At 57.0% G+C, this 25,142-nt stretch overlaps 1 protein-coding gene across 1 annotated transcript; it reads left to right on the top strand.

Annotated features, from left to right (window-relative positions):
* Positions 1 to 10,418: 10,418 nt before the first annotated feature.
* Positions 10,419 to 24,372, top strand: AMN (amnion associated transmembrane protein). Its single transcript, XM_032180548.2, has 12 exons — positions 10,419 to 10,487; positions 11,457 to 11,575; positions 11,681 to 11,725; positions 21,825 to 21,912; positions 22,087 to 22,304; positions 22,462 to 22,599; positions 22,769 to 22,877; positions 22,996 to 23,078; positions 23,338 to 23,500; positions 23,644 to 23,806; positions 23,886 to 23,973; positions 24,056 to 24,372. The coding sequence occupies exons 1-12, from the start codon at positions 10,445 to 10,447 to the stop codon at positions 24,158 to 24,160; spliced, it is 1,362 nt and encodes a 453-aa protein (XP_032036439.1). The 5' UTR covers positions 10,419 to 10,444; the 3' UTR covers positions 24,161 to 24,372.
* The last annotated feature ends 770 nt before the right edge of the window (positions 24,373 to 25,142 follow it).

Here is a 25,142-nt window from a genome sequence, read left to right as displayed (position 1 = left end):
TCTCAGTTTCTGATCACACCGTCTCTTGCAGGCCGGGCCCCAGGTGAGTGGCCTCCCTCCTGCCAGACTCCCCGGGCTGTCCTCTTAGCGGCTGAGCCCGGTATGGCCACCTGGCCAAGACCTGTGTGGCCGGAGGCCCGTGTTTGGTGTGCTGCCCTCTGTTACCATCTTGAAATACTTTGTGATTCTCAGCGAGGGGCCTGCCGTTGCCTTTCCACTTTGCTTACAGTTTTGCCTGTGGCCTCTAACCTGAAGGGAATCCCGGGGGCCAGGCTCGCAGATCTGTGTCTTGGTCCAGAGCAGATAAGGCGGAGCTCTGACCTTCTGCCCAGACACGTGCCCACCATCTGGCATGGTGAAAGGGCATGCTGGACCCACAGGCCTGGGGTCAGTCTCAGCTCCACCACTTCGTGGGACTTTGGAATCTTCGAGCCTCAGTTCCCTCCTCTGTACGTTGGAAGGACAGCACCTCCTTTCACCCCGAAACAAGGTGGTTAATAAGGAGTGACACCAGTGCTGACGTGCAGGTGGCTGCAGGGTCTGGGCAGTGTCCTTCCAGCAGCTGCTCGTGGCAGTTAAGGGCTCCTGGGCTACCACCGCCACCGTGGCCTGCCTTCCATTTCTCCAGGAAGTTGTTTGGGTCAGGCCTGGTAGCAGGAAGCCCTGCATCTCCCCCAAAATTATCAGATGGGGAGAACCGCTCAGCCCTCCCCCACTGTCCTGCCACTCCCAGGGTCCCGTGCAGCCACCACAGCACCCTGCTCAGTCCCTCCCCATCCTTCAAGGCACTGCTTGGGGCCACATCCAGAACAGATGCCATCAGCCCCCACATGTGGCCCACTGAGCAGGAAGGAGTGGGCCTAGGAGCAGCTTCCCAGGGTCCTCCCTCAGGGTCTCAGGGCCTCTCCTGAGGGTCCCTTGCCATTACAGCACCAGCCCCACCCTCGCTGCGGGCCCATACCACCCCTGCCGTGCCCTGGCTGGTGGCAGTAGTGGGGCGCTGGAATCCTGGGACTGGCAGCCTCCACCCCACACACGATGGGGAGCCTATGGCACCTTGGCTCCCGGGAGCTGCCCCAGGATACAGCCTTGCTGGTCCTTCCATCTGGGGGATCCCAAATCCTCACACCCCTGTGGTGGGGGCCGGCGCTCAAGCCCAGGGTCCTGCCGCAACCTTGAGGACACCGGGACACCGGGACACCTACGGAGACCAGGCAGTGTGCAGGTGTCACCGCTGACCGCAAGCGTGAGCTGGGCCGGGGGTGGGATGGCGAGGACAGCCAGCGCCATGTGCCAACGAATGGGGAATGTCAGCTGGAGGCTTGAGGGATTGCAGAAACTGCATTCCTTTTTTTTTTTTTTTTTTTTTTTTTTGAGATAGAGTTTCGCTCATCGCCCAGGCTGGAGTGCAATGGCGCAATCTCGGGTCACCACAACCTCCGCCTCCTGGGTTCAAGCGACTCTCCTGCCTCAGCCTCCCGAGTAGCTGAGATGACAGGCATGCGCCACCACGCCTGGCTAATTTTTTGTATTTTTAGCAGAGACAGGGTTTCTACCTGTTGGTCAAACTCCCGACCTCAGGTGATCCGCCTGCCTTGGCCTCCCTTTTTTTTTTTTTTTTTTTTTTGAGCCAGGGTCTCTCTCTGTCACCCAGGCTGGAGTGCAGTGGTGTGATCTCAGCTCACTGCATCCTCAACCTCAGGCTTAAGTGATCCTCCCACCTCAGTCTCCTGAGTAGCTGGGACCACAGGCGCCCGCCACCATGTCAGGCTAATTTTTGTATTTTTAGTAGAGACAGGGTTTCACCATGTTGCCCAGGGTGGTCCCGAACTCCTGAGCTCAAGTGATCCCCCCGCCTCGGCCTCCCAAAGTGCTGGGATTACAGGTGTGAGCCACCGCACCCCGCCTGGATTCTTGTACCCTTCTGGGAATCCTATAGGAGAGGAGATGGGCAGCAAACCCCAAGACCTGCTGGACTGGCCTGGGCTGAGGGTGGTGGCGGGGACATCTGCAGAGCCGACCTCAGATCATGCAGCAAGAAACGGCCGGGGTGGGGAAGGAGTGGGAGCTTCTGAGCTGCTCCCCTCAGGGCATTGGGCAGGGACTCCCTGCCCCCAGCCTGAGATCCAGACCTCAGGGGGGATGGAAGGACTGAGTCCAGCCCTCAGGTGCACACCAGGCCACCACCTGGCTCCATCCTGCTGGGGGGCAGCCCAGATCTTGCAGGCAGTTGGGAACCAGGGGTGTCACAGTCTAGCCTAGGGAAGAAGGCTGTGGCCGTCGCCTGCCTCCCCTCAGCTCAGGGGGCTTCTCTGTTCTGGCCCAGATGAGTGATGCTGGAAGGAGAGCGGTGCAGAGCAGGGGGGCACACACTCAGAGCCCTCCGTGGTCCTGACTCTGCACTGCAGCAGCCCCCGCACCCGAGTCACCCCAGCATCCGAACCAGGGAAGAGTCTGGACTGAAAGCGCAACCGTACTTGGTGAGAGGCTGGTAATCTCGAGTTCCGGTAAGGAAAGCAAGGCCTGGGGTGGAGGCCGGGGCTTGGCCGCTGGGCTGGATCAGGCGACACACCTGGTCCACACTGCCCTGCAGTCCTCTGGGAGACAGCGGCACTCGGACCCGGTCACAAGCCCTGCAGGACACCAGTGGAACCACATGGGTGGAAGCCTAGAAATTAGATTCTGAATTGAAGTCCAGGGGGTTTTCTGTTTTCTGAAAATGAGTAGTTGCATAATCTAACCCTAAAATCAACAATTTCTTGTTAAAAGACCAGAAGAACCAAAGTGCTGTGCAGGGAGGTGTCCACGCCGCCTATGCTTTTTTTTTTTTTAATTTTTTAATTTTCAAGGTCATCCTTAAAGCCTCTGCCTTGACCCTGCAGCCACAGGTCACTTGGAGGCTGGAGGCCAGGCCTGAGATCTGTGTCCTTTAAATGTCTCAGTGCTGCTTGGGGGACTCGGTCCTGTGCCGGAGTTACTTGATTAGAAGTTAAAGGTGGAGGGGAAGACACCTGTGGGGCCGTCCCAACCCACTTCCTCCACTCAGACCACAGCTTTGAGTGGGCTCAGTCCCCAGGGACCCCCAGGCCCCAGGGTCAGCCTCGCAGGGCAGAGCTCAGAACCCCCTGCCCAGACCCCAGGGAGCCAAAGGGGCCCAGATCTGGGCACAGGGCAGGAAGAGGGCTGGCACCTGCTGGGAGGGGTCTAGGAGCCAGGGGCACAGCTCACACGAGCGCATACCCAGCACCTCTGCTTCCTGTCAAAGGGAGATGATGCTGGCGTCCGCCACTCCACGTGGACAGGACGTCACCCACAGGAAACACCCCTGCAAGGGACCTTGGACCTTGGGGAGGGCAGCTGTGCCCTCCCGGGCTGGGCCTTGCACCCTGGCCTGCAGCCATTCAGCTCAGAGGACTCCCGGCACCCACAGGCACTTGGCTCCCTGCCACTTCCCTGGCCCCTGTGGCACTTGGGGCTCCACAGTTCTCCGACTCCCTGCTGAGGTTCTGAGCCATTTGCGAGCATGTGTCCCCATATGTGCTTGAGGGCCGGGGGCACCTGTGCGTATGGTCAAGGGCCTTCTGTGCACACATGGCACCTGCAGCGTGGTCCCAGCCGTTCCTCAGCACCCGTGGGCCCAGCTCCATCTCCGGCCTCCTGCTTGGCGCAGCTCTCGCTGGTCACCTCGTACCAGGTAACTGCTCTCCACCAGCCATGCTCGGGCTCCACATACATAGCCCGGGTCACAGCCACTCACATCCTGGTCCAGCCAGCCTTGCGGGGACTCTGCCCAAAGAGGGGCAGTAAGGGTTTTTGAGTACCAAGTCAGTGACCCTGACTGCCAGCAGCAGCTCCTCTTGACCCAGAGGCCAGTGAACACCTGACAACATTCCCCTCCATACAGCACAGGGGCAGGGGCAGATTAACCCTCCGTGTGGAAGGAGGAGTGGAGGTGGAGGCGGGACAGTGGCGGCCCCTGGTACGGGTCTTGCAGAGCCCTCCCCATCTGGGGTGGGGTTGAAGCAAGTCACTCGGGCAGCTTCCCAGCTGCTGCTCCTGAGACCCTCAGCTCCCCAACACCCTGTCCTCCTCCTTCCTCCCATTGTCCATGGATGGAGAAGGGACCAACCGTGCCTCCGGGGCTGAGCTCTCATCTCCTGGTGCTCCTGCTCCCCTATCCCCCCCCCCACAGGCCAGGGCTGCAGCCTGAAGGGGCACTGGGTCCCTGCGCCCTGTGAGATGGGCGCTGCCACCCTCGCTCTGCAGGTGACGAATGGAGGCGAAGTGAATTGTGCAACGTCATACAGCATTTGAGTCCTGGACAGGGCCCAGGACTGGTCCGACCACTGCTAGATGCCACCGGGGGGCTCCACCTGTCCCCCACCCCAGCAGACAGGCAGCAGGCCCAGCCCCATCCAAGCTAGGTGGAGACCCCTGGTCCATACCCTCCTGGGCTCCCCTCTGAGTTGTATCCAACCCACCCAGCAACAGCTGCTCTCAGCAAGCCCCCTGGCCTCACCTGCACTCTCTTCCCTCTTCTCCTGCCTCTTGCCTTCCTTTTTTTGTGAGACAGATCTTGCTCTGTCACCCAGGCTGGAGTGCTGTGGTGCAAGCTCAGCTCACTGCAACCTCTGCCTCCTGGGTTCCAACAAATCTCCTGCCTCAGCCTCCCAAGTAGCTGGGATTACAGGCGCCCATCACCACGCCCAGCTAATTTTTATATTTTTAGTAGAGATGGGGTGTCACCATGTTGGCCAGGCTGATCTCAAACTCCTGACCTCAGGTGATCCACCTGCCTTAGCCTCCCAAAGTGCTGGGATTACAGGTGTGAGCCACTGCGCCCAGCCGCCTTGCTTTTAAAAAAAAAACAAAAACCAAAAAACATGAGGTCTTGCTCTGTGGCCTAGGCTGGGGTAATCGCAGTTCACTGCAGCTTCAACCTCCTGGGCTCAAGCAATTCTCCTTCCTCAGCCTCTGCAGCGCCGGGACCCAGGCATGAGCCACTGCACCGGGTGTTCTTGGCTCCGTCGAAGCATCCCTTATGTTCCTGTCTCAAGGCCTTGGTGGGCCCTTTCCCTGTTTTGCTGATGTCCCAGGCCCACCCCACCTTCTCCCTGGCCCTGCCAAGTGCAGGAGGCAAGGCTGTCACTTTTGCTGCCTCCACACCTCAGGGGATGCTGTGAGCCAGGGTGGCCAATCAGAGCACAGCAACCTCGGGCTACGGTAATTGGTGCAGACTTGGAGACAGGAACCAATCAGAGACCTCACTGAGACCCTACTGCCATGATCTGGTCAAGGAGGTGGTGAGTCTCACTCTCTCAATACACCTTCCCTGCCACGTGGAGAAGGCTGTGCACACAGGGAAACCAACACAGGAGGGCCGCCAGCCATAACGAAGACAGACACAGGGACCAAGAGACTGAGACAGCCTCTAGATGCAGCCTTAGCTGAAGCAGTTGGGCTGTGAGAGGTTCTGCTTATTGGAGGAAACTCTGGGGCTTTGCATTTCTCCGACTCCCTGCTGAGGTTCTGAGCCATTTGCAAGTCTGTGCCCCCATGTGTGCCTGAGGGCCGGGGGCACCTGTGCATGCTCAAGGGTTTTCTGTGCACACATGGCACCTGCAGTGCGGTCCCAGCCATTCCTCAGCTCACATCTTTGCACGTGAGTAGTTCCAGTACCGCTTGTCTGCCCAGTGCCCTGGTGTCTATCTGCTGCCTTGTGTGAGCTTGCTGGGCCACCCTCTGACTGCTGGACCCACCTCCAGAGGCCACTCAAGGCAAGAGAGATGGGTCCCAATACCCCACCCAGCCAGCCCCAGCCCCCTCTGGTCTGCCACCTTCAATTCAACCTCCTCACTGTGGCTGCAGCTGTGATCTCATCCTTCCTGTCTCATTTTAATGCCACCTTTTTCAGGAAGCCTCCCCTGACCAGGAAGCCAAGTGGCCTCACTACCCTCTCCACACAGCACAATCTAGAAATGGCCTGCTCAGGTGGAGCAGCAGTGGCCAAAGAGGCTCCACTGCTGCCCGAAGTCCTGGCCATCCAGCCCTCTGGACTCCCCTGAGGCCCCACCATCAGGAGAGGGAGCCTCAGCCTCTGGGCCCTTTCAGGCTTGGCTGTGGCCCTGAGCCCCAGGGGTGAAGTTTGCTGAGCCTCACCTGGCTCTCTGCATTTATGGTGGAGGCAGGGATGGGGGACAGAGCCAGACACTCAGGTGTGAAGCCCAACGCAGCCCCATCAGTCAAACTGCCTCCTCCCCACGGAGAAGCAAGACAAGGGGCAAAACAGATGTGACCCCCAAATATCCTGTTTGTTCCCGGTTAAGGACATGTGAGTCCAGCAAGGGGCCAGCCGAACTCCAGGACCGTGAGGACCCACCCTCCCCGTCCTAGGCTGGGCCAGCACCACGGAGCCACTGAGCGCAGGGACCTCTGCTCAAGGCGATCCCTGCAAGGTAAGGGGCAATGCTGGTGGTATTACAGATGTCGAGGCAAGGCGCCCACCCGGGACACAAAAAGAGGCAGAGCTCCCCCCAGTGGCGGCTCCTTCCTCCCCGGATGCAGCATATCACTCATGAAAGAAGCAAATACCAGGCCAAGCAAAGGGGTGCTCATGGCAGAGTCTGCAGGTGAGGGGTGGGGGTGCAGGAAACAGCAGGATGGCCTGGAGGGTGGAAGGCCCCAGAAGTCTCCAAGGCTGAGTAGTTTCCCTTTCACCCTCAGTCCTCTGTCTACATACTCACCTCCACCATCTTTCCTGCACCCTTCCCTAGTCACTCACCCACCATCCTGCCATTGGAACCCAGTGTAACCGTCCACCATTCTCCCCCTTCCATCAGCCACAACCAGTGTCTCCCCAATCCACAAGGCACACCATCCATCTCTGCACCAGTAATCCCCTAATGACCGATTCACCACCCTCCCAGAAACTCATCTCCCCATCATCAAATCATCCAGACATCACGCACAATCTATTTGCTGTTCATCTTTCTACCTCTCTGCCTCCCATCACCCACAAATCCATTCTCCATTCACTCACCACCCAGCCATTCCAACGTGCATGATGCAGATCCAAGCATCCACTGCAGACCCATTCTCCCAACCCCCTATCAATCATCTATCTATCACCTAGCCCACATTCATTCACAATTCATCCACCATGCTCTGTCCACCCACCCATTTATTTATATCCAGTAACTCCTGTACTCTTATCCATCTACCTACTATCTCTCTACCTACTACTGTCCATTCACACGTCATCTAAAATTCATTCACCATTATTCATCCACCATCAATCCATCCCTCCGCCATTTGGTCTTGTCCACCATCCATCTACATCCAAGATCCACAACTTTTTCTCACCCACCATGCATTGCAACAAACTATCCATACGTACACATCCATTCAACAGCTACAATTTCTCTTTCACCCATCAACCATCCACTATGCAACCATGATTCATTTTGCCACCGCCCTTTCCCTCGTTCTCCTTTATTCAACTACCATCCACCATCCATCAACCATCCTTCCATAATCACTCTTCTATCCATCTATCCACCGATAAAATTTAACATCTGTGAGCTACCATCCATACGCTTACCCATTCATCATCCGCAATCAACTATCTACTTTTTTTTTTTTTTTGACAGAGTCTCACTCTGTCGCCCAGGCTGGAGTGGAGTGGCACAATCTCGGCTCACTGCAACCTCTGCCTCCCAGGTTGAAGCAATTTGGCCCCAGCCTCCCGAGTAGTTGGGATTACAAGTGTGCACCATCACATTCGGCTAATTTTTGTATTTTTAGTAGAGACAAGGTTTCACCATGTTGTCCCATGCTGGTCTTGAACTCCTGACCTCAAGTGATACTCCATCCTCAGCCTCCCAAAGTGCTGGGGTTACAGGCGTGAGCCACCGCACCCAGCCAACTATCTACTTTCATCTACCATCCATCATCTGTCTATTGATCAACTGTCCTTCTACAAAATACTATCCTCTATTAATCCACCACCCATCATCCACCATTCATAATGCACCACCCATCTATCCACCATTCACCATCCACCATCACCTTCCATCTATCTACCGTCCATCATCCAACATCCATCTATCCACCAATCTACCCACTTATCCATCCATCATTCAGCCATCCTCCATCCATCCATTCACCTATCCATCATCCACTCATCCACTATCCATCCATCTACCACCCATTCATTCACCATTCATTTATCCACTGTCCATTCATGCATACATCCACCATCCATCTGTCCACCATCCATCCATCCACCCATCTATATGTCCATTCATCTATCATCCCTCATCCACTATCCACCATCCACCATTCATCCATCCACCCATTCACCCATCCACCATCCATCCATCCACCATCCATTTATCCACAATCTGCCATCCACCATTCGCCAGTCATCCATCCATTCATCCACCACCCATCCATCACTATTCACCATCCACCATCCACCATCCACCTATTCACCATCCACCATTCACTCATTCACCATCCATCCTTCCATCCAGCCACCATCCACCACCCACCATCCACCAACCACTATTCATCTTACCATCCACCATCCACCATCCATCATCCACTATCTACCATCTGCCACCCATCCATCCACTCAGTATTCACCATCTACTTATCACCATTCATTCACTTGTCCACTATCCACCACCCACCAACCATCATCCACCTACCATCCACCATCCATCATCCACCATTTATCCATTATCTACTTATCCACCATCCATTACCCATCCATTTATCATCCCATCCACCGTCTACTATCCACCCATTATCCACTATCCACTATCTATTCACTATCCACCATCCATCTCCATCCACAATTCACCAGTTATGCAACCATCATCCACCATCTATCCATCTACCATCTACCTATTCACCATCCACCATCCATCCATTCAGCAATTCATCACTCGCCAAACATCCAGCATTTAACACCCACCAAATAAATATATAACTGTATATTATACATATATATGGATTTAAAGGTATATAGACATGCTAAAGGACATAGCAAAAGGAAAGTGGTCAAAAATTTTTTTTTTTTTTTTTTTTTTTTTTTTTTTGGAGATGGGGTTTCACTCTTGTTGCCCAGGCTGGAGTGCAATGGCACAATCTCAGCTCACCACAACCTCCGCCTTCTGGGTTCAAGCGATTCTCCTGCCTTAGCCTCCCGAGTAGCTGGGATTACAGGCATGTGCCACCATGCCTAGCTAATTTTGTATTTTAGTAGAGATGGGGTTTCTCCATGTTGGTCAGGCTGGTCTCGAACTCCCGACCTCAGGTGATCTGCCTGCCTTGGCCTCCCAAAGTGCTGGGGTTACAGGCGTGAGCCACCGTGCCCGGCCAACACCCACTCTTTATGATCTACCTTTCGGCCATGTATCCATTTATGCCGTTCTCCATCCACCATTCCCTGATTACCATCGATTCATTTTTCTTTTTTTCTTTTTTTTTTTTTTTTTGAGACAGTCTCGCTCTGTCGCCCAGGCTGGAGTGCAGCGGCGCGATCTCAGCTCACTGCAAGCTCCACCTCCTGGGTTCACGCCATTCTCCTGCCTCAGCCTCCCAAGTAGCTGGGACTACAGGCGCCTGCTACCATGCCTGGCTAATTTTTTTGTATTTTTTTAGTATAGACGGGGTTTCACCGCGTTAGCCAGGATGGTCTTGATCTCCTGACCTCGTGATCCGCCTGTCTCAGCTTCCCAAAGTGCTGGGATTACAGGCATGAGCCACCACTCCCGGCTATTCATTCATTTTTCACTCACCATCCTCATCCATCCATTCATCACCCATCCACCCTCTATCACTCACCACCCACCCGCTGTCAACCATTCACGATTCACCCGCCACGCGTCCATATGCCGTACACCATGCACCATCAATGTTGCTGTCCATCAGCTGTCCCCTACTCACCATCCATTACTCACCACCACCATCCACAATCCACCCTCCTATACCATCCACATACCATGTTCCATCCAGTATCTTCCTTCTATCATCCAACCTCCATCCACAACCCATGGGAGAGGGGCACTGCGTGAAGAAGTGGACACCCAGTTCCAATGGTGAGGAGACTAGCTCAGCCCTGGCAGCACACAGGACAGAGAAAGGGGTGAATTCAAAGGTTGTTTATTCCCCCTCCTGGCAAGACACCCATTTTACAGGGTAGGTCAGTCTCGCCAAGCCCTTCTTTGCCCTTCTTCCTGAGAACCTAAGGCGTTCAGGCCCTGGAGGGGCGGGTAAGGAGAGGCTGAGAAGGTGCCTCCCAGGGGCCTGAAGAGTCGGCCCTGGGCGGGTCTGGAGGTAAATATGTAACGGACCCCGGTGCCCCCACCCGACCTGCCTGGTCACGTGGGTCCAGTGGGGCAAAGTCTCCTGGTCGGGCGCAAGGAGCAGAGGCGAGATGGGCGTCCTGGGCCGGGTCCTGCTGTGGCTGCAGCTCTGCGGTGAGCCGGGGCCACACTGGTGCGGGCCAGGACGGCAGCGGTCTGTCAGGACCCAGGGCCGAGGTCCCTCTAGATCTGGAGGGTGAAGATCTTCCGAGGAGGGGGGCAGCGAGGGCTTTGGAGGGTTGGGGGCGTGAAATTCGGCCTTGCCTCCCTCGTCGAGCGAGTGCGCAGCCCGGGAGTGCGCGGCCAGTGCATCGGGCGGTGCGGGAGAGGCGGGGAGGGGGTCCGGGAGCCTCGGCCAGCCCCGGCCTCTGGCGGCTCCTGCCGTCGCGGTTTTTCTGCCGCGCGGTCCCCAGAACCTGCCGAGAGCAGCGAGTGTGCGCCTGCGGGGCTTGGCAGACTGCTTCAGTTTCCCGGTCCCCAAGGGAGCACTTTGCCCTCCTCCGCCTTCACACCAGGCCGGCGCACGTCCCTGGCGCCCCCTTCCCTAAACCCCTCGCGGCTCCCTCTGGACAACCCCACCCAGCACATTCGGGGCCGGCCTGACCTGGTCCTGCCGCCCCCAGCCCCTTCTTACTTCTCATACCGGGTTGCGCTGTCGCAGCTCTTCCCGGCCCAGGTAGGACTCCTCCGGGAAGCCTTCCTGATTCCAAGGCCGAGGAAGAGGTCTGCGCTGCCCCATCCTCCTCCATGCCCCGGCTGTCACTGTCCTTAACAACGCCGTCCTCTGCTCCAGCGCCAGGCAAACTGGGGGCAGTGCCGGGAGGCGATCTAGGCAGGCGTCCTGGAGCGCACGTTGGAGCGGGCTCTGCAGATAACAGGAGAAGTCCGTTGGAGAGCGCCCGGGCAGGGCGCCCACAGTCTGGCCGGGAGGGACCAGGGCCTGGGTCTGGGCCCCCGGGGATGGGGTTCCTATGCGTCCCGGGTGATCCGCGCGGACCTTCCGCACCTCTCTGGGTGGGTGGCCTTCCCTGAGAAGGGAGCATCCCGGCGAGAACGGCGGGCACTCAGTCGCCTCCTCCCCAGCACTGACCCAGGCGGCCTCCAAACTCTGGGTCCCCAACACGGACTTCGACGTCGCAGCCAACTGGAGCCAGAACCGGACCCCGTGCGCCGGCGACGCCGTTGAGTTCCCGGCGGACAAGGTGCCTGGGAGCGCCGGCGGGGTCGGTGATGGGCCTGGACCCCCGAGACCGCGTGGCCCGGGTGGGGGCTGCTCCGGGCTCAGCTGAGGCAGCTTCTACCTGCAGATGGTGTCGGTCCTGGTGCGAGAAGGTCACGCCGTCTCAGACATGGTAAGGCCGGGCTGCTGCTGCCACCGGGCTGGGGGTTCAGAGTCTCTGAAACTCCTTCAGGGACTGCTGTGCCTTGAGGGCGGACCCCACTGGCATGCAGGCGCTGCCAGACTGGGACTTTGGCCTCTGGAGAATATTCTAGGAGGCAGGGAGTTGGGGGGAACCTAGGGGAGCTTGGTCCCATGGTCCCAGCCAGGCTGTGTCCTTGGAGGGGTGGGAGGCGCCCCTGTCCCCACAGCCCTTCTGATGCCCAGCAGTGGGTGGTCTTCCCAGGAAGCGCCTGCTCCACGCCCTTCCCCCAAAGCCTTGCCTTGTCCTGGTGCCTAAAGCTCCACCTTGAGAACACTAGGGAAAGGGTCCCCAACACCCCCCTGCACCCGCCATCGGGGTCCCTGGCCTGTTAGGAAGTGGCCGCCCAGGAAGACGTGAGCCCACTCCTGCCTGCGCTCTGCCTCCCTTCAGATCAGATCAGATTCTCCTAGGGACCCCTATTGTCACTGCGCCAGCGAGGGACCTGGGTGGGTGTGCACTCCTTCAGTGCCTGACATCGGAGATGGGACGGCTTCACCCTGAAACCTTCCCCCCCATCAGTCCATGGAAGAACTGTCTTCCACAAAACTGGTCCCTGGTGCCAAAAAGGTTGGGGACTGCTGCCCTGGGGGACCTTTTTCTCAAACTGCTTCACACAACACTCCAAGAAAATGATGGGAACTGGGAGGAAAGAGGGTTCCATGAGCAGGTAAGTTTGGGAAACACTGCAGCCTGCACTTGCCTGGACCTTCATCATGTATTAAAGGCTCTGATAAGGCCGCAGAGAAAGAAGCGAATTTCCTTATTTAAGGTGGAGTTCAGCCAGCTGCAGGCCAAACGCAGCCTCTACGGCTGGAACAAGGAATGGTTTTTACACTTTGTAATCGTTGGGGAAAAAAAGAACAATCTCTTGTGGCACTTGAAAAATATATGACATTCACACCTCAGCGACAGTAAATACAGCTTCACTGGCACACAGCCCACCCACTCGGTTGAGTATCCTCGGTGGCCACTGTGCCATTGCAGTGGCAGCCCACCAGCTTCCAGGGTGACTGTGGGGCCTGCAGGCCAAGCCTCTGGGCAAAAGCTTCCTTCCAGCCCCTTCATAGACACTCCTGGGCTACGTCCTCATCCTGTCACCTGCACACCTGCCAGCTCAATCACTCCTGAGTGAGGGTCACTGGTGAGCTGGGTCGGGGTGTCGGCTCCAGATGTGGGGTCCAGGCCTGGGGCCCCTGCGTGTGTGGGTGGGGAAGATGGCTCAATGGCCTCATCCTGGCCTACTCCTGCCCCATGCGGGGTCAGGGACCCCAGGCCTCATTTCCACCCTAAGGCCGCTTGGTTCATTCCTTCAGGTTTTCCAAAGCTGCCTTAACCCAAAAGCTGCCAGGCACTGGGGAGGGCACCCACAGCAAGACGGCAAAGCTCCTGCCCAGGAAACGGGAGGAGGCGGGGAGAGAGAGGTGGTTGCCCCTTGTGGCCCTGCCCCCAGAACCCACGCATAACCTTGGCAACCAGGCAGCCCGAGTGAGGGGGGCACTGGGAGCTGATGGGGGACCTGTGGGCAGAGGAGTCAGGCTGGGGTGGGGGTTCCAGGGCATGGATTTCCCCCTACTCCCCTCCCCTGCCTTTCATGCGCGTCCCTGTGAAGAGACCACCAAACAGGCTTTGTGTGAGGAACAAGGCTGTTTATTTCACCTGGGTGCAGGCGGGCTCAGTCCGAAAAGAGTCAGCGAAGGGAGATAGGGGTGGGGCCGTTTTATAGGATTTGGGGAGGTAAAGGAAAATTACAGTCAAAGGGGGTTTGTTCTCTGGCGGGCAGGAGTGGGGGTCGCAAGGTGCTCAGTGGGGGAGCTTTTTTGAGCCAGGAAAAGGACTTTCACAAGGTAATGTTATCACTTATGGCAAGGACCGGCCATTTACACTTCTTTTGTGGTGGAATATCATCAGTTAAGGCAGGGCCGGGCCTTTTCACTTCTTTTGTGATTCTTCAGTTACTTCAGGCCATCTGGGCGTATATGTGCAAGTCACAGGGGATGCGATGGCTTGGCTTGGGCTCAGAGGCTTGACATTCTTGTCTTCTTATATTAATAAGAAAAATAAAATAGTGTTGAAGTGTTGGGGCGGCGAAAATTTTTGGGGGGTGGTATGGAGAGAAAGAATGGGCGATGTTTCTCAGGGCTGCTTCGAGCGGGATTAGGGGCGGCATGGGAACCTTGAGTGGGAGAGATTAAGCTGAAGGGAGGTCTTGTGGTAAGGGGTGATATTGTGGGGCTGTTAGAAGAAACATTTGTTGTATAGAATGATTGGTGATGGCCTGGATACGGTTTTGGATGAATTGAGAAACTAAATGGAATAAGAGAAGGAGAAAAACAGGTATAAAAGGTCTAAGAATTGGGAGGACCTAGGACATCTGATTAGAGAGTGCCTAAGGAGATTCAGCGTAGTCCTGCCAGCAAAGATCATTTATTTACTTCAAGAGCTAAGAGTGGCAGTTTGGGGATAGCACGAGGAGATATCAGCTGTGCTGGCTTGGAGAATCAGTGTAAACCAGCAGCGTAAACAAGAGCAGGGCATGTGTGAGTAGTTGAGAACGAAGAATAGGAGTATGACTTGACAGAAAATAGTAGGGATGACAAGTTTTTTTGGGGCACAGTCTAAGTTGGTCTGGTGTCTGGAATGAGACTGGGGCCTAATAAAAAGGAGCGTCTATACAGGAGCTCAAATGGGCTGTACCCTGTAGCATTCTGAGGACAGGTCTGACTTCTGAGAAGGGAAAGTGGTAAAAGTATTGTCCAGTCCTTTTTTAAGTTGGTGGCTGAGCTTGGTGAGGTGTGTTTTTAATAGACCATTAGTCTGTCACTAAATACTAAGAGCCTGAAGAACTGCTTGGCTGATTTGACTAATAAAGGCTGGTCTGTTATCAGACTGTATAGAGGTGGGAAGGCTAAACTGAGGAATTATGTCTGACAGAAGGGAAGAAATGACTGCGTGGCCTTCTCAGACCCTGTAGGAAAGGACTCTACTTATCCAGTGAAAGTGTCTACCTAGACCGAGAGGTATTTTAGTTATCTGACTCAGGGCATGTGAGTAAAGTCAATGTGCCAGTCCTGGGCAGGGGCAAATCCCCGAGCTTGATGTGTAGGGAAGGGAGGGGGCCTGAACAATCCCTGAGGAGTAGTAGAATAGCAGATGGAACACTGAGAAGTGATTTCCTTGAGGATAGATTTCCACGATGGAAAGGAAATGAGAGGTTCTAAGAGGCGGACTAGTGGCCTGTACTATAGCATAGCCTGCCTTTGCTGGTGTGTGACAATTAGGCCTGGTGGAACTGCCATCAATAAACTAAGTGTGATCAGGGTGAGAAACAGGGAAGAAGGAAATGTGGGGAAATGGGGTGAACATCAGGTGGATCAGAGAGATGCAGTCATGGGGGTCAGGTGTGGTATCTGGAATAACGTGGGAGGCCGGATTGAAGTCCGGGCCAGGAACAATGGTAATTGTGGAGACTTAACAAAGAATGAGTACAGCTGGAGGAGCCGGGGGAGCAGAAAGTATATGCGTCAGGTGTGAGTAAGAAAATAGATTTTGGAAATTATGAGAGCTGTAGAGAGTGAGTTGAGCATAGTTTGTGATTTTTAGGGCCTCTAAAAGTATTAAAGCAGCGGCAGCTGCTGCACGCAGACATGAGGGCTAGGCTAAAACAGTAAGGTCAAGTTGTTTGGACAGAAAGGTTACAGGGTGTGGTCCTGGCTCTTGTGTAAGAATTCTGACCGTACTAACCATGCCTAGGAAGGAAAGGAGTTGTTGTTTTGTAAGGGATTGAGGTTTGGGAGATTAATTGGACACGATCAGCAGGGAGAGCACGTGTGTTTTTATGAGAATTATGCTGAGATAGGTAACAGATGAGGATGAAATTTGGGCTTGATTGAAGTAATGGGGGCTGCCTGTGAAGGCTTGCAGCAGCACAGCCCAGGTAATTTGCTGAGCCTAATGGGTGTCAGGGTCAGTCTAAGTGAAAGCAAGGAGAGGCTGGGACGAAGGGTGCAGGGGAATAGTGAAAAAAGCATCTTTAAGATCGAGAACGGAATAGTGAGTTGTGGAGGAAGGTATTGAGGACAAAAGAGTGTACGGGTTGGGCACCACAGGATGGATAGGCAAAACAATTTGGTTGATAAGGTGCAGATCCGGAACTAATCTGTAAGACTTGTCTGGTTTTTGGACAGGTAAAATGGGGGAATTGTCAGGAGAGTTATAGGTTTTAGAAGCCCACACTGTAGCAGGCGGGTGATAATTGGCTTTAATCCTTTGAAAGCGTGCTGTGGGATGGGATATTGGCGTTGAGCGGGGTAAGGGTGATTAGGTTTTAATGGGATGGTAACGGGCATGTGATCGGTTGCCAGGGAAGGAGTAGAGATGTCCCGTACTTGTGGGTTAAGGTGGGGGGATATGAGAGGAAGACACGAAGGAGGCTTTGGGTTGGGGAGAAGGGCGGCAATGAGATGCAGCTGTAGTCCAGGAATAGTGAAGCAGATAATTTGGTTAAAATATCTCGGCCTAATAAGGGAACTGGACAGGTGGGGATAACTAAAAAAGAGTGCATAAAAGAGTGTTCTCCAAATTGGCACCAGAGTGGAGGAGTTTTCAGGGCTTTAGAAGCCTGGCCGTCAATACCCACAACTGTTATGGCGGCAAGGGAAACAGGCCTTTGAAAAGAAGGTAATGTGGAGTGGGTGGCCTCCGTTTTGACTAAGGGGACGGACTTACCTTCCACTGTGAGAGTTACCCGAAGTTCGGCGTCCGTGATGGTCTACGGGGCTTCCGAGGCGATCGGGCAGCATCAGTCTTCAGCCGCTAAGCCGAGAAGGAGCCAGTCAGAGGGCCTTGGGCCAGAGTTCCAGGGGCTCCGGGAGTGGCTGCCAGGTGAGTTGAACAGTCCGATTTCCAGTGGGGTCCCGCACAGATGGGACACGGCTTAGGCATTCCTTGGCCTGGTGGCCAGATTTCTGGCACTTGTAGCCGGAAAGGAGGAGCTCCTGGGGGAGGAGGTTCTGGAGGAATACCTGGCTGCTGCGGTTCAGGCGTCTGGAAGTTCTTGTGTGCTGGAGATGTGGCTGGGGTTTGTCTCACAGTGGAGGCAAGGAATTGCAACTTTTTTCTATTATTGTACACCTTGAAGGCGAGGTTAATTAAATCCTGTTGTGGGGTTTGAGGGCTGGAATTTAATTTTTGGAGTTTTATTTAATGTCGGGAGCAGATTGGGTAATAAAATGTATTTTGAGAATAAGACGGCCTTTTGACCTTTTAGGGTCTAGGGCTGTAGAGTGTCTCAGGGTTGCTGCCAAACGAGTCATGAACTGGGCTGGATTTTTACATTTGATGAAAAAGCCTAAACGCTATCTGATTTGGGATAAAGAAAAAGGAGCATTAACCTTGACTATGCCTTTAGCTCCAGCCACCTTTTTAAGAATAAATTGCTGGGCAGGTGGGGGAGGGCTAGTCACGGAACAAAGCTGTAAGCCGGACCCGGTGTGAGGAGGGGAGGTGATAAAAGGATTATAGGGCGGAGGAGCGGAGGCTGAGGAAGAATTGGGACCTAGCTCGGCCTGGCCAGGAGGGGAGAGGTCAGATGGGTCTGTAGAAAACGAAGATTAGAAAGACTCAGCGACGCTTGGGGTTGGGACTGAGGGGACAGGCAGGAGGGAGAAAGAAGGAAGATTTGGGACGAGCTGCATTGGGCACAGAGACTAGGAAGGGACCGATGTGTAAAAGAATGCCTGGACCAGGCACCTCAGACCATTTGCCCATTTTACGACAAGAATTATTTAGATCTTGCAGGATGGAAAACTTGAAAGTGCCGTTTTCTGGCTATTTGGAACTACTATCGAATTTGTATTGGGGTCAAGCGGCATTGCAGAAGAAAATAAGGCATTTAGGTTTTAGGTCAGGTGTGAGTTGAAGAGGTTTTAAGTTTTTGAGAACACGGGCTAAGGGAGAAGGAGGAGGAATAGAGGGTGGAAGGTTGCCCATAGTGAAGGAAGCAAGCCCAGAGAAAAGAGAGACACAGAGGGAAGGGGTTCGGGGGTTCTTACCTTCCAGAAAAGCGGGAAAGCGGTTGGGGCGCAGAAATAAGGGATTGGGGCACAGAGATAAGAGGTTGGGGTGCGGAAATAAGGGATTGGGGCACAGAGATATAAGAGGTTGGGGCACGGAAATAAGGGATTGGGGTGCAGAGATATGAGGTTGGGGTACTTGCCCCTCCTCTAGAAAAGTGGGACTTGCCGCTCAGGGTGAAGGAGAAGGGGTTGGGGGTTTCTTGCCCCCCAGAAAGGCGGAGAAGGGGTAGAGACACGGAGAGAAGGAGTTGGGGTACATGCCCCTTCCCCAGAAAAGCGGGACTTGCCACCAAGGGTGAAGGACCAAGGCAGGCATCCCTGCGTGGTCTGACACCTCTGAAACGTGGGTGAATAATCAGAGAGGCGTCCCTGCAATGATTAAACACCAAGGGAAGGCTGCCTTCCCAGTCTGTGACTGGCGCCGGAATTTTGGGTCCGCAGATAAAATGTGTCTCCTTTGTCTCTACCAGAAAATGAAGGGAATTGAAAAGAGAAGGGAGAGATTGAAGTGTGGCACCAAGATTGAAAGAGAAAGAGGTTGAGGGATAGTGAGGGAGGTTGGAGAAAAGAGTAAAAAGAGGCCGCTTACCGGATTTGAAATTGGTGAGATGTTTCTTGGGCTGGTCGGTCTGAGGAATCTGAGGTCGTAGGTGGATCTTTCTCACGGAGCAAAGAGTAGGAGGACAGGGGATTGATCTCCCAAGGGAGGTCCCCCGATCCGAGTCACGGCACCATTTTTCATGCGCGTCCGTGTGAAGAGACAAACAGGCTTTGTGTGAGGAACATGGCTGTTTATTTCACCTGGGTGCAGGCGGGCCGAGTCCGAAAAGAGAGTCAGCAAAGGGAGATACGGGTGGGGCCGTTTTATAGGATTTGGGGAGGTAAAGGAAAATTACAGTCAAAGGGGGTTTGTTCTCTGGCGGGCAGGAGTGGGGGTCGCAAGGTGCTCAGTGGGGGAGCTTTTTTGAGCCAGGAAAAGGACTTTCACAAGGTAGTGTCATCACTTAAGGCAAGGACCGGCCATTTACACTTCGTTTGTGGTGGAACGGCATCAATTAAGGCAGGGCCGGGCCTTTTCACTTCTTTTGTGATTCTTCAGTTACTTCAGGCCATCTGGGCATATACGTGCAAGTCACAGGGGATGCGATGGCTTGGCTTGGGCTCAGAGGCCTGACACTGCCGTCCTCCTTACTTTCATGGTCTCCTTTGGAAGCACTTGGGCTCTGAAAGGAGGCAACACTCCATTCATTCATCTATTCAATAATTCATTCATTGATCATCCATTGGCCAGTGGGAACAGGGCAGGGGACAGTGGCCCCGGGGTCCCAGCCTGCAGAGGCCGAATTCACCCAGAGCCGCCCAAGCACTCCCATGCCCTGCACGCGTCGGCTATGTTGCCCTCCATGCCCCTGGCTCCCAGCTTCGTCCATCTGCCTAGATGGCGCCGTGCACATCAGTGCCTTACTTTGTAATTCTCTGGTTGCGAGCGTCCCTCCCTGCGATTTTCCTGTTCCTTGCCCTTCCCCCCATTTCTACCTTTTGCCTGCTTTCTTGCTGGGGGAGTCTCCTGTCTTCCGCCCATCCCCCTGCCTTGGCTGGAGGCTTTGCAAGTCTGCTCACTGTGGACTTGCCTGCAGTGTCCTGTGCTGAACAGAAACGCTCATTTTAATCGACCTAATGCAAAACCCCTTACCTTAGAACTGTGTTTTTTGTGTTTCGTTTGAGAATCCCGTCTGCTCCTCAGTCACAATGGTAATCGACTGTGTACTTATGGGGCACGTGCACCAGCGAGGGGTCCTGCTCTGTTTCTCTCCTTAGGGTGAGCCCAGCTTCCAACGTCCTCCGCCTTGCGCTTCTGTTCCAGCATTGCTGGAATCCGTCGTGGGCCTGGGCGTTGTGGGTCTCTCTGAGCCCTGTCTTCAAGTCCACAGGCCGCTTTGCCGACCCTACACTATCCACACTGTGGCTCTGCAGGAGGCTTCAGATCCATCCCCTTCACTCCTGGTCCAAGGTTCTTTGTGGATCGCATTGTTGCAGATAAATTGTAGAATAGGTTTGCCAGGTACCAACTACCACCACCACCACCAAAAAAACCTTGGGTGTTTTTTTTTTTTTTTTTTTGAGATGGAGTCTTGCTCTGCTGCCCAGGCTGGAGTGCAGTGGTGTGATCTTGGCTCACTGCAACCTCTGCCTCCTGGGCTCAAGCGATTCTCCTGCCTCAGCCTCCCAAGTAGCTGAGACTACAGGAATTTTGATTGGGATAAATAACAGCCTTATGCTGTCAAGCCATCCATATAAGAGCATGGATGGCCTCTCCAAATATTTCAGGTCATCCATGTCCTCTTTAGCATCTTAAAGTGTTCCCTGTAGAGGTCTTATATTGTATTGGTTAATTCATCAATACTTTGCTAAGTTTGGTTTTCTGAGACAGGGTCTCACTCTGTTGCCCAGGCTGGAGTGCAGTGGCGTGATCACGGCTCACTGCAGCCTTGACCTTCCTGGGCTCAAACAATCCTCCCACCTCAGCCTCCCGAGTAGCTGGGACTACAGGCTTGTGCCACCACGCCCAGCTAATTTTTGTACTTTTTGTAGAGATGGGGGGGGGTCTCACTACGTTGGCCAGGCTGGTCTCGAACTCCTGGGCTCGAGTGATATGCCCGCTTCGGCCTTCCAAAGTGTTGGGATTACAGGCATGAGCCACCGCTCCTGTCCTGAAGTTTGGTTTCTATTATAAATGTTGCCCTATATTTAAAAATTATATCCTCTTTTTATTTTTAAATTTTTTGTAGAGATGGAGTCTCACTGTTTCTCACCAGGCTGAGCTCAAACTCCTGGCCTTAACTACTGTGCTCATCTGTTCAACTATTATGTTACGTTTATATTTTTCCCTTTCGTTCTTTAAAAAAAGGTGTTCTTGGTATGCTTCCTCCTGGGAACTCCTCCCTGTTCCTGAGGCGCTTTGAGCTATGGCACACTCCGTCCCTATGGCTCCACCTCTGCATCTATGGGTGGACTTGCCCTGCTGGCAGTGCCACACCCTCAGGTGTGCACGGAACTGAAGTGTGACCTCACGTCGCTGGGGGTGTTGGCCTCTTGCTCAGGTGCAGCGCTCCTGGAAGGGCCGAAGAGTGGGTCCTGCCCTGGGCGGGCACGCCCTGCTGTGCTGAGCCCCTCATAACCTGGCAGCAAGGGTTGCCCTGGCCCAGCGCTCACCCTCGGCCCCTGAGGGAGAAGTGCAGAAGCAAAAAGGCAGGAGGCCGAGGTCCTGGCATTGGAGGAGAGGGGGAGTGAGGGGCGGCCGGTCAGACCCCCCATATTTCTGCTGACACCCGAGACCTGGGCTGTGGCCCCACTTCTGTGGTGAGGGAGCTGCATGGCCCAGCCCAGGCCTAGGAAACAGCAGGGGCCACTCCACCGCCCTGCTACACTCCCTGCCTCCTCCTGCACCCCTGGCCCCCAGATGCTGCCTCTCCCTCCCTCCCTTCTTCCCTCCCTCCCTCACACACCAAGAGCGCGGCCTCAGACTCCCCAGGGGCCGGGCAACTTTTGAAACTTTAGTTCCTGGAACCTGGGAGCCCTGGGCCTGTGCACGTTCTCAAGGGGCTATGAGGGAGGCGACAGGCCCTGGCCAGAGTCACCTCTGCCCCAGACTCCCCACGGCTCCGTCTCGCTCCTCGGCTCCGGCTCTGCCCCTGGCCTGTGAGACCTCCAGCTCAGAGACAGGACACTGCGCTGTGCCCGCCTCGGGGCCTTGCACACGCGGCCCCATCTTTCCCAGGCCAGATCCGCTTCCTCTGCCAGCCTCAGCCAGGCCGAGGACCCCGGGCCTGAGCTCGCCCGGGCCCCTTCCGTGCACAGGGTCTCGCTTCTCGTCCCAGGGGACTGGGGGCGGGGTGGGCGCGGAGCGGGCCCGGACCCCCGCGTGGCGCCGCCTCAGCCCGTGCCTCTTGCAGCTCCTGCCGCTGGACGGGGAACTCGTCCTGGCTTCAGGAGCCGGATTCGGAGTCTCAGACGTGGGCTCGCACCTGGACTGTGGCGCGGGTGAGTCTGGAAGGGCGTGTCCAGGGCGGGACTGGAGGGAGGGCGCCTCCGGGGGCGGGGTTTAGGGAGTGGCAGAAGTGTCCTGAAGCGGGGCTTGGGGGGTCGTGCTCAGAGGCGTGGCGTGGTGTGGTCTGGGGCTTGTTCCGTGGCGCTCAGGGATGTGCCCCTGCTCAGGCGAACCTGCCGTCTTCCGCGACTCTGACCGCTTCTCCTGGCATGACCCGCACCTGTGGCGCTCCGGGGACGAGGCACCTGGTCTCTTCTTCGTGGATGCCGAGTGCGTGCCCTGCCGCCACGACGACGTAGTCTTTCCGCCTAGTGCCTCCTTCCGCGTGGGGCTCGGCCCTGGCGCTAGCCCCGTGCGTGTTCGCAGCATCTCAGCTCTGGGCCGGGTGAGCACTGAGGGGAGGGAGGCTCGGGTCCCCTCTCCCCACCTCGGCCCGCTCCCGCCCCCGCTCCTGCCCCTGCTGGTCTGCACACTTTGGGTCTGAGCACTCAGGTGATGTCTCTTCTTCGGGCTGGCTCCGGTGGGGACCCGGCTGCCCGCAGACGTTCACGCGCGACGAGGACCTGGCTGCTTTCCTGGCGTCCCGCGCGGGCCGCCTACGCTTCCACGGGCCGGGCGCGCTGAGCGTGGGCCCCGAGGACTGTGCGGACCCGTCGGGCTGCGTCTGTGGCAACGCAGAGGTGAGCGAGGCCGCAGTGGAGTCTCGGGGGCCGCGCGTGGGTCGGGACTGTGCCCGGGACAGGGCCGCCACGCTCCCATGGTCTCTCGCCGGCTTGCCTCTTGGACGCATCGCCCTTCTCGCTGGGGTCCGCTCTGGCCCTCCGCGTTGACCACCGCCCCTCGCACCAGGTGCAGCCGTGGATCTGCGCAGCCCTGCTCCAGCCCCTGGGCGGCCGCTGCCCCCAGGCCGCCTGCCACAGCGCCCTCCGGCCCCAGGGGCAGTGCTGTGACCTCTGTGGTGAGCGCCCCCCCCGGGCCCTGCTTGCTGGGAAGGCCTGGAGGACCTCGTTTGCCCCCCGCCTCAGTTTCCTGCCGGGCCCGGATCCACGGCGCTGACCCCTGCCCTCCCACCGCAGGAGCCGTTGTGTTGCTCACCCACGGCCCCGCATTTGACCTGAAGCGGTACCGGGCGCGGATACTGGACACCTTCCTGGGCCTGGTAATGGGGCCGCGCGGGCAGCTGAGGGGAGTCCCCACCCCAGCCCTACCGCCTCCGCCTAGGACGCCCCTTCTGCAGGGCCCCTGCGGCTGCCCACCTGCCCACTCTCTGCCTCCGCCCACCTGCCCACTCTCTGCCTCCGCCCACCTGCCCACTCTGCCTCCGCCCACCTGCCCACTATCTGCCTCTGCCCTTAGCGTCCCCATAGGCTCGGGGAGGGCGGGGGGCTGAGTCAAACCAACCCCGTCCCCCTCCCCAGCCTCAGTACCGGTGGCTGCAGGTGGCCGTGTCCAAGGTGCCACGCTCGTCCCGGCTCCGCGAGGCCGATACGGAGATCCAGGTGGTGCTGGTGGAGACGGGGCCCGAGACGGGTGGCGCGGGGCGGCTGGCCCGGGCCCTCCTGGCGGACGTCGCCGAGAACGGTAACCGCGCCCGTCCCGTCCCGTCCCGTCCCGCCCCGCCCCGTCCCGTCCCGCCCCGCCCCGTCCCGTCCCGCTCCGCCGCGCCTCGCACCGCCCCGCCCCGCCCCGCCGCGGGGAAGACTGAGCCGGCCCCTCCGCCGCAGGCGAGACCCTCGGCGTCCTGGAGGCGACCATGCGGGAGTCGGGCGCACACGTCTGGGGCAGCTCCGCGGCTGGGCTGGCAGGCGGCGTGGCGGCTGCGCTACTGCTGGCGCTGCTGGTCCTGCTGGTGGCGCCGCCGCTGCTGCGCCGCGCGGGGAGGCTCAGGTACGCGGGTCGGGGGTCGGGGGTGTGGGGCTGGGGGTTGCTCCGAGGGGCTCATGCTGCGTCTCCGCTACGCCCTCAGGTGGAGGCGGCGCGAGGAGGCGGCCCTGGCCGGAGCGCCCCTTGGCTTCCACAACCCGGTGTTCGACGTGACGGCCTCCGAGGAGCTGGTGAGGGGGCTGGAGGGGGGACCAGGGCCTCCTCGGGGCCGGGACTCGGCGCCTAACGCCGCCTGACCCTGTCACCCCGTAGCCCCTGCCGCGGCCGCTCAGCCTGGTTCCGAAGGTGGCCGCAGACAGCACCAGCCAGAGTTACTTCGTCAACCCTCTGTTCGCCGGGGCCGAGGCCGAGGCCTGAGCGGCCGCCTGACCGTCGACCTTGGGGCTCTCCACCCCCTCTGGCCCCAGAGCCTCCCTGACCCCAGTCGACCTGGGGGCTAGCCACCTCCTCGTCCAGCCCCCAAACTTCCCCTTCCTTCCCCCCTCCTCCGGGGGCCAAGGACAGGGGGGCTTTACTCAATGAAGGTGTTTCCTGCACCTGCTGTCAGCCTGGATATGCCGCCCCCGGCCCCGCCCATGAGGACTGGGAGCCCAGCTTTGCGCCCCAGTCGCACTGGGGGACATGGGAGGGGTCTGGCTGGCTACTGCTGGAGTCAGCGCTGGTCGTCACCTGGGCAGCGAGAAGCTAAGATCTGTGAAGCTGAACCCAGAACTAGGAGGGGGGCTTCCCCCGCCTTCCGGTGGGTGGAGGGTGAGGAGCTGGAGGTGGGGGTGGGAGAGAGGCAAGGGGTGGAGGGAGCCAAAGGCTGTGGCTGGAGGGGCGGACGGAAAAGGGGTGGGCATCTCTCCTGGCACCAAGCTGCTGGGTGTGAAGGCAGATCATACGGGGTCACCCATGTGCAAGCATGCGCCACTGCACTGACCCAGACAAGGGCCCGGCCCTGTGTGTGCAGCTGTAACTGTGGCAGTGACCAGTTCTGTGAAACCAGTATCTGGGGCTGGAGATGTCACCGGCATCCCCAGTTATGGCCTGGCGCCCACTCGGAATCTTCTGCCCAGGGGCCCAGCTTAGCCGCCAGGACACGTGCTGTAATCCAGATCAGGGCCCCGTGCTTCGAGGTGCGTCTGTGTTGTGGTTGGAATGAGTCACTCTCAGTGCTGTGCAGTGTCCTGTTGAGTGACCACCACAGTTCACGTGTGCTCCAACAGCTACCATCTCGCATTTTTAAAAGTGGCCGACACTCCCACAGGCACTTTTTAGCCACGATTTTCTTTAGTGTCAGGTGCAAACTGGAGAGCAGGCCTGAGCTGACTGGACACCACCTGCCGCCCACTGCTCG

The sequence above is a fragment of the Hylobates moloch genome, unplaced genomic scaffold (assembly GCF_009828535.3).
Source record: "Hylobates moloch isolate HMO894 unplaced genomic scaffold, HMol_V3 SCAFFOLD_16, whole genome shotgun sequence".
NCBI classification, from domain to species: Eukaryota; Metazoa; Chordata; class Mammalia; order Primates; family Hylobatidae; genus Hylobates; species Hylobates moloch.
The sequence above is the reverse complement of the archived record's forward strand: the minus strand, read 5'-3'. Positions and strand labels throughout refer to the sequence as shown.